Source organism: Pristiophorus japonicus, chromosome 5 (assembly GCF_044704955.1).
Source record: "Pristiophorus japonicus isolate sPriJap1 chromosome 5, sPriJap1.hap1, whole genome shotgun sequence".
NCBI classification, from domain to species: domain Eukaryota; kingdom Metazoa; phylum Chordata; class Chondrichthyes; family Pristiophoridae; genus Pristiophorus; species Pristiophorus japonicus.
In genome coordinates this window covers 179,387,712-179,403,447 of record NC_091981.1, presented here as the reverse complement: position 1 = coordinate 179,403,447, position 15,736 = coordinate 179,387,712, and the positions used below count along the sequence as shown (strand labels likewise).

The window sequence follows — 15,736 nt, the reverse complement described above, 5'->3', positions numbered from 1 at the left end:
GCCAGCAGGAAAAAAAACTAATTTAAATAGTACCCGCCCCCTCCCACTTACAAAATCGGCGCGAGTGTAGGCTCCGCCCCCCTGGGCGCCGCGCCAGGCAGACAAGGAGCTGCAGAATGCTCCAGAATCGCGATTTTTTTTTTTTAGGAGCCGTTTTAGGCGTGAAAAACGGGCCCATTTTTTATCGTGTGGAAACTTGGGCCCCATATATTTGTCAAAAATTAGACACAGCCGCTTCATTATTTCTGTTGTAGTCCATGTATTTTCTGATGGTTGAAAACCTTTATCTGCCAAAATAGTCAAATATTTGAAAATTGCTCATCAATAATAGATTAACAGTTATTAAGAAGGGGGTTATCTGAGTATTATCTGCAAAGAAAGATCTTTTGCAGAAAATGTCAGTGTCCAAATTTAAAAGTCTGGATGCAATAATTAACAGTCATTAGCCTTATAAGTTAAACCAATTTTTATTTTTTCTGGATGGATAATATTGGTTTTGATTGAATTAAGCTGTACACCTATTTATGGCATCAATGAAATGGTTAAAGCAATGAATTAACTTTATTTTTTATCCTCTTGCAGGTATGGACTGTTGTTGTCGGGTATGTGTTGGCAGTTTCATTTAAGTGGAATACAAAAACTGAACGTTTTCTTAAAACGATTTCTGTTCCAGTGTGGACAGTGCTTCTCTTTTATTTAGGTAGGAAACTTTTTTTTAATACTTCCATATATGAGGCTCATTCAGTCCCAATCTGAGCTTGGCCAAGTAGAAGTTTAAGTATCTCTAAGGAGTGGAAATGAAAGGAGGGGATGGGGAGGAGAATTTGAGTGGGTGGTTTGCGGTGCCTCTCGAGAGAAGTGGTACCATCCTACAAGTATTTTTTGGGCTCAAGCAGGACAAGAGGGGCAAAAAATACAAAAATGGAAAGTTTAAGTGTATCAGAAATATGAACTAGAATCGAAAAGCACTTGCAGGATAAAATAATAGATGATATCCTAAGAATTAAGTGTAACATGGATTCTGGCTTTAGAAAATGTATTGCACATTGATCTGTTAGCATTTCTTTCATAGGTTAAATAACAATAGCTAAGAACACATTAATCAGAATGTGACAATCTCTGTTCATGTGATATTATGAACACTTGAATTACACTCACCTTGGTTTGTTTCTCATTTGAAATCGAAGATGATCTCACACCCGTTAAATATTTTGTTATATCTTTGTGTATATTTATGTTTTAGTGTGTAAAAAAAAAAAAAATTAGAAAATCTGGCTGAGGAGCTAACTCGTGAACAGGAACTTACTCGGAATAAAGTTTTAAAAAATGTATTTGTTCCTGGGATGTGGGTGTGGCTGGCAAGACTGGCATTTATTGCCCATCCCTAATTGCCCTTGAGAAGGTGGTGGTGAGCCGCCGCCTTTAATCACAACGGTGAAGGTGCTCTCACGGTGCTGACTTGTTGCATGGTTTGGCACGAATGGCTTGCTAGGCCATTTCAGAGGGCAGTTAAGGGTCAATTACATTGCTGTGGGTCTGGAGTCACATCTTGGGTAAGAATGGCAGATTTCCTTCCCTAAGGGACATCAGTGAACCAGATGGGTTCTTCTGACAATTCGGTAGTTTCATGGTCACTATTACTGATGCTAGCTTTTTAAAATTCCAGATTTATTTAATTAACTGCATTTAAATTCCCCCAGCTGCCGTGGTGGGATGTGAACTCGCGTCTCCAGATCATTAGTCCAGGCCTCTCTAGGAATTGGTGGCAGACTGAACGTGATATAGACTGTTAGCAATGTTGTGACTTCATTTGCTTTTAAATACTGTAGCAAATGGGTATGGTTGAAGACAGATTGAATATCAATCTCTAATAATTAGTCTATAACAAAGCCAGATATGGTGAGCAAAACTCCAGTGATGGAAAACTTTAGAAACTATAGGTCCAAAGTCATCTGTTCCTCCCAAGCATGCTACACTTATCATGCCGCGTCTCAAATTACTCACATACTGCATGACAGAATATTATTTTCCCCGTAACTGAAATTTCTAATGTATAAAATAAGGTTTGGAACAAATTAAATTCAGAAAATTACATATTTTACAATCTATTTTTCCACTGTATTGTCATTTTTGACTTAAAATGTCTTCATTGTAATTTTTTACTTGAAGACCTTGGTTTCTCCCCAAATTCTTGTATTTTGAATTTTTGCCTAGAGCTGTGACTCTTAGCTGAATTTGGATTGTGCAGTTTATGTCATTTAACAAGATGCAGCAGTACCATTCCATCAGCTGCACTGATGGATCCTCTAGCAGTTTCTGCTCAATTTTTTTTGAAGAATAGTTAAGAGGGCAAATTTCAACAGCTTTATTCAGGTGAAATTTATATTTTTAAACAAAAGCTGTGTTTTGAGATAGGTTATGATCTTTTTTAAAGACAAGCCACTGATTACACAGCTTTTGTTTTATGTTCTGTCAGGACATTAAGTTCAAAAAATGAGTGCTTTCGTCATTTATAATTAAGTTCATTTTCAAATAAAGTCGTTATCTCACATGGTTATCACCTGTTATATTGACAGTTCGAAAATGTAAACATTCTAGTCACCTAACAGCTGTCAGACAGACAGAGACACAGGAACACAATGGCCTAAATCTTACTGGAGCGGGGCATTGTGCATGCGCTATTAGTTAGACTTTTTCCTGCACCCTTCAGCTCGAAAATTATCTTCCAGATTAAGGGACCCTCTCCACCCATGCTACCAAACTCAAATAGCCCCACTGTAATACTGTCGAACTTCAGGATCCTCACCCCAGTTCTACCAAAGACCAGGATTTCCTCCAATGCCACCAAATGCAGGATTTTCTCCTAAGCACAATAACCCTATTTCCCATCCACAGTAATACTAAATACCATGGGGCTGAAAAAATTGGTCGATACATAAGGTTGGCCCATTTCCCGGTGGTATGCCGGCTTTATGTCATTTCACATCGTCAGCATATCGCTGAGACTGAAGAGGACAAAATTGGTCAAAGTTTTTTCGGCGGTATGTCAGCGGTCTACATCGGGCGGTATGTATCCTAGTAGTCGATCAAGATCGACTTTCTGTTCGATAGGCGGTGCGGCACACAACTGTGCATGCGCAAATTTTTTTCCCCCTTTTTTTTTACACAAGTACACCTGCGATTTCGGGGGTCGGGAGTCACCCACGTATGCGCAGTGAGTTGAAGAGCAGAAAGTGAGATGGAGCAGCAAGGTAGTTTTAAAAAAAAAAAATTCCTCCTGTATGGCTTAGACGTGGACCATATACAGCAGAAACCTCAGATTGCTGAGAAATATCACCAACGATGTCGCTGCAAGATCCTGCAAATCCCCTGGGAGGATAGATGCACCAACGTCAGTGTTCTCGATCAGGCCAATATCCCCAGCATCGAAGCACTGACCACACTCTATCAACTCCATTGAGTGGGCCACATCGTCCGCATGCCCGACACAAGACTCTACTCGGAACTCCTACATGACAGGCGGGCCCCAGGTGGGCAGAGGAAACATTTCAACACCCTCAAAGCCTCTTTGATAAGGTGCAGGATCTCCACCAACGCCTGGGAGTCCCTGGCCAGAGACCGCCCTAAGTGGAGGAAGAGCATCCAGGAGGGTGCTGAGCACCTCAAGTCTCGTCACCGAGAGCATGCAGAAACCAAGCACAGGCAGCAGAAGGAGCGTGCGGCAAAGCAGACTCCCCACCCACCCTTTCCTTCAACGACTGTCTGTCCCACCTGTGACAGAGACTGTAATTCCCGAATTGGACTGTTCACTCACCTGAGAACTCACTTTTAGAGTGGAAACAAATCTTCCTCGATTTCGAGGGATTGCCTATGATGATGAGTTTAAAAATACATAGCACAGTGCAAATATATTGCTAGCAACTTATAATTATTCACTTTGAAGACAAGAGGAGATATTTAACAAACCAAAATTTATACCAATAAAATGATTATGGCAATGTTTTTTTAAAAAAAAAAGACATCAAACGCAGGAACATCGAGAAGGAGGGGAGGTTGAGGGCGCCTGCCTTCGATGAGACGGAGTTATCTGCCCTTCTAGAGCACATAACAGAGAGGTACTCCGAGCTAACCAAGGATGGACGTGCAAAGCCCCCTTTCTCCCCACCCCACCCAAAGGAGTACAATCGAATATGGGATGAAATCGGGGAGGCTGTGTCCTCTAAAAGTACGATGGTACGCAGCGGGAAAAGGTGCCGTAAGAGGTCGAACAACCTGTAGCAAGAGTGAGTAATGATTTTATTTATACGCCCCTCCCCCCACCTCCGTGTGCTCTGTAAATGTAGATTCAATGTCACGCGGATGATGATATTTATCTTAAGGTTATGGCAATGTATTCGTGCTTTTGAGGCAATGATGAGGATCAGTGCGTGCGTGTGATGTAAGTTTATTGCACTGTAATGTTGGCCTAATGTGATGTACTGCAATGCATATATGTATTGTCTGTCTGCGATATGTAATGCAGTACTGCAGCAGTGGTGGACATTTAAGTAAGACTGCGATAAGTCACTGTACTATGTACTCATGTAACTCTGACCTCTTCCCCTGGTGCCAAGCTTTTTTAAATGTTTTGTACTTCCAGACTCTGATGACTCAGACCACAGCGACAGACGACAGACCCACTGCTTCCACCTCTAGTGTCACCCAGCCCTCTCCTGACGAGGAAGAGGAAGACAAAGAGCCGCTGATCCGGCAACCACTGGAGGTGGAGCTGGGGTGGAGACGGAGAAGGATACTCAGCTCTATGTGGGACAGCTGCAACATCTTCCACCACGGAGTCTGTATTCAGGGGATTTCCCCATGGCTCCTCTGAATCTGCCGGACCAAACCACCCGCAGCAAGGCACCCCCAGTGTTGCAGCACCTTTGCCGCAGTGACGGAGGTTGGTGCAGGAAAGGTCGGTTGCTGTAGGTGCGTACCAGGACATGGTGCGTCTGTCACAGGCCAGCGTTGACAAAGGCCGAGAGCTACTCAAGGCCATGACTACAATAGCCACAAACATCGCGGCTCTATCAGAGCGGCAGGCGGAGGAAAGGTTGCGTATGATCGCCGTGATGGAATGAACCACCAACGACGTCGAAGCCATCTGGCAATCGACGGGATTGGGACATGGCGCGGGACCCCCCCCTATGCCATAGTAGCCAGGTCGACAGCACCTGAGGGTGGAGAGCTGACATCATCCCCCAGCCCTGAAGCCTCACCTTCCACATCGCGAGCTTCTCCTGAGGCCCCATTTATTGCGCCTGCAATGTCTGACCCCCACTCCAGCAATAGCACTTGGGGTGCTGCACACCGGCTTGGTATCAACGCAGGGAGGTCCATGCCCAGTGGCACTGGGAAAGGGAAGGGCGGGACTAAGAAAGGGGATATAGTCCCAAGGGTGGTGTAGCACGCGGGCATGGACATGGGCGGGGAAAGTAAAGGGTCTTTTTGTTGCAATTGAAGTAAAGTTATTAAAGTTGTAAAATTTTTGTTACAGGTAAAGTTTTGTTAAAGTTTTTGTTAAAGTTGTTACAGTTGTTTTATAGTTATAAGTTTTACAAAGTTTTGAAATTGTATATATAAAAATTTTAAAAATAAACATTTGAATTGAATTTAAGCACTCTTGTACAGTGTCAAACTTTTGGGGTAACAGTCAGAAGGGTCCCAAAACGCAGCTCTGCACATTCAAGCAAAGCATTCATTTATGAGCTGCTGACGTAACAATTTTGCCGTGGAATATGCTCCGTGTGCCCTCCGCTGTGGTGTTGGGGTGGGTGGTGCCATGGGTTAATCTGCAAGCTCCTCCTCGTCCTCCTGCCCCTCATTGTCCTCTTCTTCCTCCGTTTCCTGCACTCCTCATGTGGTCCCGCAGTCCCCTGTGTCAATTCCTGCCCCTGCATGATAAATTATGCAACATGCTATCTGTCGAATGCACCGATGAGTAGCATATTGAGAAATAGAGCATATGTCCCCAGCTGATACCTGAAAAGACCCACATGCATAAAAGAAAAGTGCTGCAGTCACTTTCATCTCGACAGAGAGTGCATAATGTTGGTGGTACTGGGCTGCAGGTCTGCCTTAATTAGCTGGCAAATCCAAGTGATGACCTCTTTTCGGAAGCGCAGCCTTTGGACACGCTGTCGATCGGTTAGTTCCAAGCATGAACACTTTTCCCTGAAGATCTTTTGTGGGTAAGGTCGTCTCATCATTCTGCGACCTCTTCCATTACCATTATAACTATGCTGAATAAACTTCCTCACATCTGGTTCCTCCATTAGACAGGTTGTCAGTAATACAGGCTGAGATAATACAGGCCCCATTCTTTTTAAATCTCCACAATATTTTTTGATGAAAAAAAATGACTAAAATGCCTTTCTATCTTAAGTTACTCAGTAATAGTAAATATACCTTTTCCAATCAAAATCGCACTTTAAAATCACTGTTCACCTCAGATATAGAGCTGCTGCTTTAGCTGACAATTCCCAATTTCCAAAATGGCGGATCCGTGCACTCCTCCCATTCCCGCCACATACCATCGTGTAAAACCACCTTTTCCAGGATGGTATGCAGCTCCGGTGGTATGTCGGCGGCTTGCGATGAAAATCGGACTTTTTGGGCGGTATGCGGGCGGTCCTGCATTTCAGACGGTGTGCATACCGCTTGGCAGTATGTCAATGATGAATATTCTATCGAGCTGTATGTAGGTGTTTTTGACCAAAATCACATTTTTTGGGCGGTAGGAGGTGGTATGTCGACCAATTTCGGCCCCTATAACTCTACCCCCAGTTGGTGTATCTTGCATATACCATCTTGACCTTTATTTTTGGCTTTACAATTGTAACGGGTAAGAATTGAATACATAGGTAAATAATATGACATTCATTGCCCATTATTCTGTAAAAATTGTAAGAGCTGTGAGCTGCAATCCCAAGCACCAGTATAAATCGCAGAATATTTAAAAAAAAAATTAATTTAAATGTAAAATGGCAGAGTAGTGCAATAATTGGAAATACAATGGATGTTCAGATTCACTTAAGTATTCTTTCTCCTTGTAGCATCAGTTGCTGGCTCTTGGCGTATTCCAGTTTTTGTGGTGATTGTTATTCTACTGGTTATGGGAGCAATTCAGGAGGAGGGAGGAAACAGCACTGGTAAGTTGAAGTAGTGCTATAATATGTTACACAAAGCATTTTTGTTCAAATCTATAAATAGCAGATGCTTCATTTGTTTGTATGTTCAATTGGTGCATTCAAAATATTAACTAACATCCTGAAATGGGCTTTTAAAAATCTTTTTTAAATTGGTGTCTGAAGAGCCTATTTTCCTACCATGTGTGTGCACACTTGTGTATGTCCTATGGCTTTGCTAAAAACAGTAATGGTACTTTTGCCATGTAGGGCAAAACAATAGCCACTGAATTACCATGACTGAATACTTTAGGTTGCATTTGTATTTGATAAACTGGGATATTTACTGGCGCTTTGAGGATTAAATTCCACAATTCTTTCCATTTTGCTGTGAAAACAGTGTGTATATTCATGTACGTAGGTTTTTTTAAATTCCTTGTCAGTTTTAAAGCTAAGAATGCATAGCAAATGATGTGCAAGGTTTGCCAGTTGGAGTTAAATATGATTCCTGGTAAGGACTGTTGTGTATCGCTGCACTGGAGGATGCTCCTTGGTGGCACTGAGAGATGATCTTGTACTTGAGCAGAACTGGGGTGGGAGTTCTAGATTTTGCCAATGCTGCGGTGAGGCTTGTCAGTGTGGGGAATTCTTTGATCTTTCTTCACTGTGGAGGGGGAGCCTGAGGTGAGTTAAAGTGGGTGTAGAATGTGGGGTTTGGCTCAGTGATTCCTGATGCTTTTCAGCAATGAAAGGAGGTCAGGGAACTGATGGCACTTGAGACATCAAATCACGAGCAGCACTGGTTTGTGACTTTCCAGGAGATCTCTGTAAACATAAAATTTGGTGTTTGTGATTAGATCTCTGAAGTGCATCTCTATGTTTGCATCTTTTTCTATGTGTCCAGCAGCTATCGGTTAGAAATTGTAAACATTCTAATTATGATCACCAAAACACAGGTGATAATTTTCTGTTTGCTTTCAAAATTACACATTCTTTTTGTTTAAAAAAAAAGAACAAATTACTTGAAGAAAAATGTCTTCCCTCTTACACACACTCTCTGCTTCTCTGGATGAGCAGAAATGTTCTCCAATTGAATATTGGGAAAACCGAAGCCATTATTTTCAGTCCCCGCCACAAACTCCGTTCCCTAGCCACTGACTCCATTCCTCTCCCCAATTCTTGTCTGAGGCTGAACCAGACTATTTGCAACCTTGTTGTCATATTTGTCCCTGAAATGAGCTCTTGACTACATATCCGCAGCTTAACTAAGACCGTCTATTTCCACCTCCGTAACGTAGTCCGTCTCCGCTCTTGCCTCAGCTCATCCACTGCTGAAGCTCTCATCCATTCCATTGTTACCTCTAGACTTGACTATTCCAATGCACTCTTGGCTGGCCTCCCACATTTTACTCTACATAAACTAGAGATGAACCAAAACTTGGCTGCCCATGTCCTAACTCGCACCAAGTTCCGCTCACCCATCTCAGACCTACATTGGCTTGATTTCATAATTCTATCCTCATTTTCAAATCCCTCCATGGCCTCGCTCCTCCCTATCTCTATAATCTCCTCCAGCCCCACAACACCCCCCAAGATGTCTGCGCTCCAATTCTGCCCTTCTAAGCATCCCTAATTATAATCGCTCAACCATTGGTGGCCGTGCCTTCTGTTGCCTAGGCCCCAAGCTCTGGAACTCCTTGCCTAAACTTCTCCGCCTCTCTACCTCTCTTTCCTTCTTTAAGATGTTGCTTAAAACATATCTTTCACCTGCGCTAATTTCTACTTATGCGGCTCTGTGTCAAATTTTTATCGCAAAATACTCCTGTGATGTGCCTTGGGACGTTTCACTACATTAAAGGCGCTATATAAATACAAGTTGTTAATACACTTTCTGAAGTGTATAAGAGTACAATTAGAACATTAAAACAGATGTGTAATCAGTAGTCTTTCACTTTAAATAGATATGCACACCGCCTTTTCTTTTTAAAGTCCCAAAATCCCAAATTTTACATTTGACTTCTGCCTGTAAGAGTACCACAACTACAGTTGTTGATTTTTCATATCTTGTTTTCAGTTTCCTGTTATGTTCAAGATGCATGTTACTTTCTGACATGTCCTTTTTGCCTACAGGTTTGGAGCTACCTGGTCAGATGATTCAAATTATTGTAAACACTATTAATATGGCAATATCCATGACAGGATTCAGGAGTCCTCAAGAGGATCATTCATCAAAAGAATTATTAGGTGATTGATTGATTGTCTTCTGCATGTTTGAAATAATCAAGGAAATTAGCAATTTTCCGCATAGCCTCCTCCGTGCCATGTTAATACCAATCTAGATAGGACCAGCATTATATTGTAAAAACAGTGGGCTAGAATTTCCTAACAGCCCGTCAGCACCTGATTGCCGCTCAAAAGACCACTAAGATTCCCAAGATTATCGCCGGTGAAAACTCCGCCCCCCCCCCCCAAAAATAAAAAAAATCCACCGAGTGAAAAGTATGGCGTTGCACCCCCAATCTGGGCGAAAAAGTGGAATTTAGGGTCGATTGGGTAGGTCCTAAAGAAAATGGGTGATAAATTTAAAAATCACTAAAAAATTTACCCCGAGGCTGTGGGTTGGGCCCAGCAGCAGAAAAACACTAAGAATAATTATTCAAAAAACATAACTTTAAAAAAAAAAATCAAAAAAAATTCTCAAGATCCTTTTAAACTAAATCATATAGAACATAAGAACATAAGAAATAAGAGCAGGAGTAGGCCATTTGGCCGCTCGAGCCTGCTCCGCCATTCAATAAGATCATGGCTGATCTGATCATGGACTCGACTCCACTTCCCTGCCTGCTCCCCATAACCCTTTACTCCCTTATCACTCAAAAAGCTGTCTATCTCCGCCTTAAATATACTCAATGACCTAGCTTCCACAGCTCTCTGGGAAAGAGAATTCCATAGATTTACAACCCTCAGAAGAAATTCCTCCTCATCTCAATTTTAAATGGACGGCCCCTTATTCTAAGACTATGTCCCCTAGTTTTAGTTTCCCCTATGAGTGGAAATGTCCTCTCTGCATCCACCTTGTCCAGCCCCCTCATTATCTTTCAATAAGATCACCCCTCATTCTTCTGAACTCCAGTGTGTATAGGCCCAACCTACTCAACCTATCCTCATAAGTCAACCCCCTCATCTCCGGAATCAATGTAGTGAACCTTCTCTGAACAGCTTCCAATGCAAGTATGTCCTTCCTTAAATACGGAGGCCAAAACTCTACGCAGTATTCCAGGTGTAGCCTCACCAATACCCTGTACAGTTGTAGCAGGACTTCTCTGCTTTTATACTCTCTCCCCTTTGCAATAAAGGCCAACATTCCATTTGCCTTCCTGATTACTTGCTGTACCTGCATACTAACCTTTTGTGTTTCATGCACAAGGACCCCCAGGTCTCTCTGTACTGCAGCACTTTGCAATTATTCTTCATTTAAATTATAATTTGCTTTTCTATTATTTCTGCCAAAGTAGATAACCTCACATTTTCCCACATTATACTCCATCTGCCACATTTTTGCCCACTCACTTAGCCTGTCTATTTTCCCTTTGCAGATTTTTTGTGTCCTCCTCACAATTTGCTTTGCCACCCATCTTTGTATCATCAGCAAATTTGGCTACATTACACTCAATCCCTTCATCCAAGTCATTTGGTGAGGCCACACCTGGAATACTGCGTGCAGTTTTGGTTTCCATATTTACGAAAGGCTATACTTGCTTTGGAGGCAGGTCAGAGAAGGTTCACTAGGTTGATCCCAGAGATAAGGGAGTTGACTTATGAGGAAAGGTTGAGTAGGTTGGGCCTGTACTCATTGGAACTCAGAAGAATAAGAGGTGATCTTATCGAGATGTATAAGATTATGAGGGGGCTTGACAAGGTGGATACAGAGAGGATGTTTCCACTGATGGGGGAGACTAGAACTAGAGGGCATAATCTTAGAATAAGGGGCTGCCCATTTAAAACTGAGATGAGGAGAAATTTCTTCTGAGGGTTGTGGATCTGTGGAATTTGCTGCCTCAGAGATCTGTGGAAGCTGGGACATTTGAATACATTTAAGACCGAAATAGACAGTTTCTTAAATGATAAGGGGTTATGGAGAGTGGGCAGGAAAGTGGACCTGAGTCCGTGATCGGATCAGCCATGATTGTATTAAATGGCGGAGCAGGCTCGAGGGGCAGTATGGCATACTCCTGCTCCTATTTCTTATGTTCTTATTAATATAGATTGTAAATAGTGAGGTCACAGCACCAATTCCTGCGGCACCCCACTGGTCATTGTTTGCCAACCGGAAAATGACCCATTCATCCCGACTTTCTGTTAGTTAGCCAATCCTCTATCCATGCTAATATATTACCCCCAACCCCGTGAGCTGTTACCTTGTGCTGTAACCTCTCATCACCACAACAGAATTTTAAAATAATGAGTAATAAACCAATTACTAATCTTTTTCTTGAAGAGCTACTCACCTGCCGCTCAGCTACGCTGATCCTTGTGGCCGTTTTTTTTCATACTGACCTATGGGTCACCGCTGAGCCAAATATCGTGCCAGGGTGATCTGAGGACAGTGCACGCCGGCGATCCGCTCCCCAGCGGTACCTCAAAACTGTCAGCGTAACTCGGGTAGGGAATTTTTCGCTCACCTGATTATCGTCCACAATGCCAATACCGCCCCGGTAAGCCATTGGAAATTCTAGCCCAGTGTTTTTTAAACTGACTAGTACTGTGTGGACGGTACGCAATAAATATTTTAAATAAAAGGGTGTTGGTGATAGCCTACTTTGTTAGCTGTTGTTTGAATGTAATGGTTTTCATTGCAACAGGTAGTTTTATTTTGCCTTTTTTAAAGTTTAGAATGTCTTTCTAGATTTGTATATGCTGAGATAAGATCAGCTTTTTATGGGATGAGGAAGGTGCAGTAAGTGCTAATCATCCTCGTTTCCTATTGTCTGTTCATATAAGTTAAACGTTGAACATTGCCACTGGACAACTTCTTTATCACAGGCGTGGGTCACTGATTTTTCCCCTCCCTGTACACCTAATCGTGACAACTGGGTCAGAGGTAGTAGCACTCTTGCTTCTGAATTGAGATTTGAAGCCTTCCCTCGGGGACTTCAGTGCATAATCTAGGCTGATATTTTAGGAAAGAGACTTTTGCCTTTATAGTGCTTTTAAGGCACTTGTATAGCACCTTTCACGACCACCGGATGTCTCAAAGCACTTTACAGCCAATTAAGTACTTTTTGGAGTGTAGTCACTGTTGTAATGTTGGAAACGCGGCAGCCAATTTGCGCACAGCAAGCTCCCACAAACAGCAATGTGATAATTGTTATGTCTTTAGATGCTCTGATAATGACTCCACGAGGCAATGTGGTACTTGAACTGTAGTGACCTTAGCCCTTTATTGATAACTCCAGAGTGAGGATCACACCTGGTGGCCTGTCTTTTAGACTTGGCCAGGCACACCTGTACAGGTAACCTGCAAGACTCCCACTGCAGTGCCCTCTGGTGGCACACCTTGTAATACTACAAGCAGTAACTGTGTAGGATACATGACATCACTCTCTCCCAAGCCTTCAGTGCAAATCGCCTCTGCATTAACTGTGCTCTGGGCTTAGCTCTATCTGGTTGACCCTTAGCGGGTCGTTTCTATCTTGGGTGAGTGGTTGGTATTTTGTTGACAGTGGAGTGCTGGTGGTTTCTGTTTGTGTGTCCATGACCACTCCATTCTCTCCCCCCTCACATATAGATTATGCCAGAGATTCATTACATTCATATATATTCAGGTCCAGAAAAAAAAAATTTGCATTAACATCATTACATTTGTGGTTCAGTTGTGAGGCAAGTATATTCGACTGGTGAGATACATTCTTGATAAGTACTGGGAATTGGGACGGGTGTCAGCACAAGTCTATAAGGAACAAGCTAGTTTCAGAACTGCTGGATGATGTCCAGGTAGTCTGGTGGCGGCGCGGTGACCAGTGCTGGCAACCTGGTTGGCTCAAGTTGCCTGCTCTCGGGGCTATTGCTGTTGCTCCTAGCATCGAGCAGGTTCACAAATGCCGGTGACCTCCCTGTCTTTTCCTTGCGCCTTGGGTCGCTGCTGCTCCCTGAGGAGTGCACAGGAAACTGCTGACTCGCTTGCCTGGGTGGTGTTTGGTTTGGGGTCCTGACTGGTCCCGGTCCCATTTGGGAGAATTGTTGCGGGTGACCCTTCGTTCCTGGGTATGACTTTGGTGGCAATGGGGTCTGGGGGCTGCAGCTTGCTCTTTCAGGCTCGTGGCGGTGGTGCCATCGGGTGCCTGAGAAGTGGAGCCGGTCAGCGCAGGGTATCGATACCGGTGCTGTTGCCCTCCTGAGATCGCTTGCTCTGCAGCTCGTATGTATTGGCTGCTTGTGGCCACACTCCATGGTGCATAACTCTGGTCCCCGGGACGCAGGCTACTACATTGAGTAATCGCTGGATCTGTGTGCTCCCGACTGTATGCAGTTGAAATCCTACATCGCACAATGTTTCATTACTCATTGTAAATAACCTGTAGCTCCAATCGCAATCGCACGACTTTTCTTTGCTTATTGCATGTACACAACGCTGATCATCAACTACACATTTTACATCTAACTCACAGTTGCTATTACATTGATTGAAAATGTGGGACTGTCCCTTTAAGTGTGGTGGGTTGCAGGCCTTCTTTAAGAGAGCCTTGCCATCTTTACCCCGATCCTCTTCTCCGTTTGATGCCATGTTTTGCTTCATCAGCGCTGCACCTCGTGGTCTGGCCGCCGCCATCTTTTTCTTCAGCGCCTCACCTCGTGGTTTGGGTGCCATTTTTCCTCCATCCACGATGTCGACTGCGGTGATCCACTTCTCCCTGGGTTCTTCCACCAAAGCTGGGAAGTTGCCTTTGGATCCGATTTTCTTCCTCTGGAGCTCTGTCACTGGAGCTTGGAAGGTGCTTTCAGGTCATCTCAGCTGGATCATCTCCACGCAGTCGTGCTGAGCGGTCTGTGCCTCGGGTGTTGTGCTGATCTGCTCTCTGGTGCCAGGTCCACCCTCGGGTGAGGACTTGCTTTGCATCTGAGCATGGAGGATATCGATCGCTGGAGGGATGAAATCTTGGCAACTCCAATGGATCTTCTTCATCCACCTTCTTCCGAGTAGCGTTGGTCCATCACCTGCAACAATCCACAGGAGTAACTTGTGCACCACGCCATCATGGAGTACCTTTACATCCGCACAACCAACGACTGGCATAAGTTCTTCGGTGTAGGTGTGCAGCTTTGCCTGAACCGGGACCAACTTGGATCGTTCAGCTTGATTGTCCCATAGCCTCTCAAAGGCTTCTTGATTCATTACTGACTGGCTCGCCCCCGTGTCCACTTCCATGAAGACTGGAACGCCATTTATCTCGACTTCCATTCTCAATGGGGAACACTCGGTGGTGCAGGTAAACATGCTATATACCTCATCGTGGGGCTGAGCTGCCTCTCTGCCTATCGTTTCATAATCCGCGCTGGATTCATGGCCATATGTAGACTCTTCATCAACACAGTGAGTCATATTTCTTTTACACATTCGCTGGAGGTGGCCCTTTGTGCTGCAGCCTTTACACATAGTCTTTAAAGCGGCACTGGTGAGCCCTGTGATTCCCTCCGCAACGCCAGCATGGAGCTACTCGATTAGCTCCTCTCGGCGGACTCGTGGGCCTGGTCTCTCTTCCCTGACAAGGTTCACATTCTACAGTCCAGCCTCTAAAAGGCGCCATTCACTGCACAGTATTTGCCGGGTTTGAGTCCTGAGGATGAGTCATCTGCCTAGAGCCGCAGGTCGAGGTCGAGGTCGTGAATGCCTGGCTCACGGAGATGGCCAGTGTAATTGTGGTGTCCGCAGACAGTAGCTTATGAAGAAGGCCCTCGTGGCCGATTCCAATGAATGTCCCGCAGCCCTTTGGTGAGGTGGTTGCCGAAATCACATGGTGCCGCCAACCTCCTGAGGTCTGCAGCATATTTTGCGATTTCCTGGTCTTCGGGCCATTGGTGTGTATAGAACTGGTATCTGGCTGTGAGGATGCTCTCTTTGGGCTTGAGTTGCTCTTGGATCAGCGTTACAAGCTCCTCGTACATCTTGGTCGTTGTCTTCGCTGGTGCCAGCAAGTCCCTGACGAGGCCATAGACAGTGGGCCCACAACTGGTTAGCAGGATAGCTCGGCGCTTATCAGCCAGTGTGGCCGGATTGTCGTCTGCCAGGTCGTTTGCTGTGAAGAAATGGTCGAGCCTCTCCACAAAGGCATCCCAATCATCACCATCGGCAAACTGCTGCAACATACCATGGGTAGCCATTTTTGCGTGAAGGTCTGTTATCTCGTCGCCAATTGTTATGTCTTTAGATGCTCTGATAATGACTCCACGAGGCAATGTGTTGTACTTGAACTGTAGTAACCTTAGTCTTTTATTGATAACTCAAGTGAGGATCACTCATGGTGGCCTGTCTTTTATACTAGGCCAAGCGCACCTATACAAGTAACCTGCAA

The 15,736-nt window shown here is 44.2% G+C and overlaps 1 protein-coding gene across 4 annotated transcripts in view; it reads left to right on the top strand.

Moving 5' to 3' along the window:
* The window catches only part of tmem245 (transmembrane protein 245), a 257,862-nt gene that overhangs the window by 33,688 nt on the left and 208,438 nt on the right, over positions 1 to 15,736 (top strand). For all 4 annotated transcript variants that reach the window (XM_070881138.1, XM_070881139.1, XM_070881135.1 and 1 more), the window contains exons 2-4: positions 583 to 700; positions 7,095 to 7,190; positions 9,297 to 9,410. In XM_070881138.1, the coding sequence (XP_070737239.1) occupies positions 583 to 700; positions 7,095 to 7,190; positions 9,297 to 9,410 (328 nt within the window). The remainder of the gene's footprint in view (positions 1 to 582; positions 701 to 7,094; positions 7,191 to 9,296; positions 9,411 to 15,736) is intronic.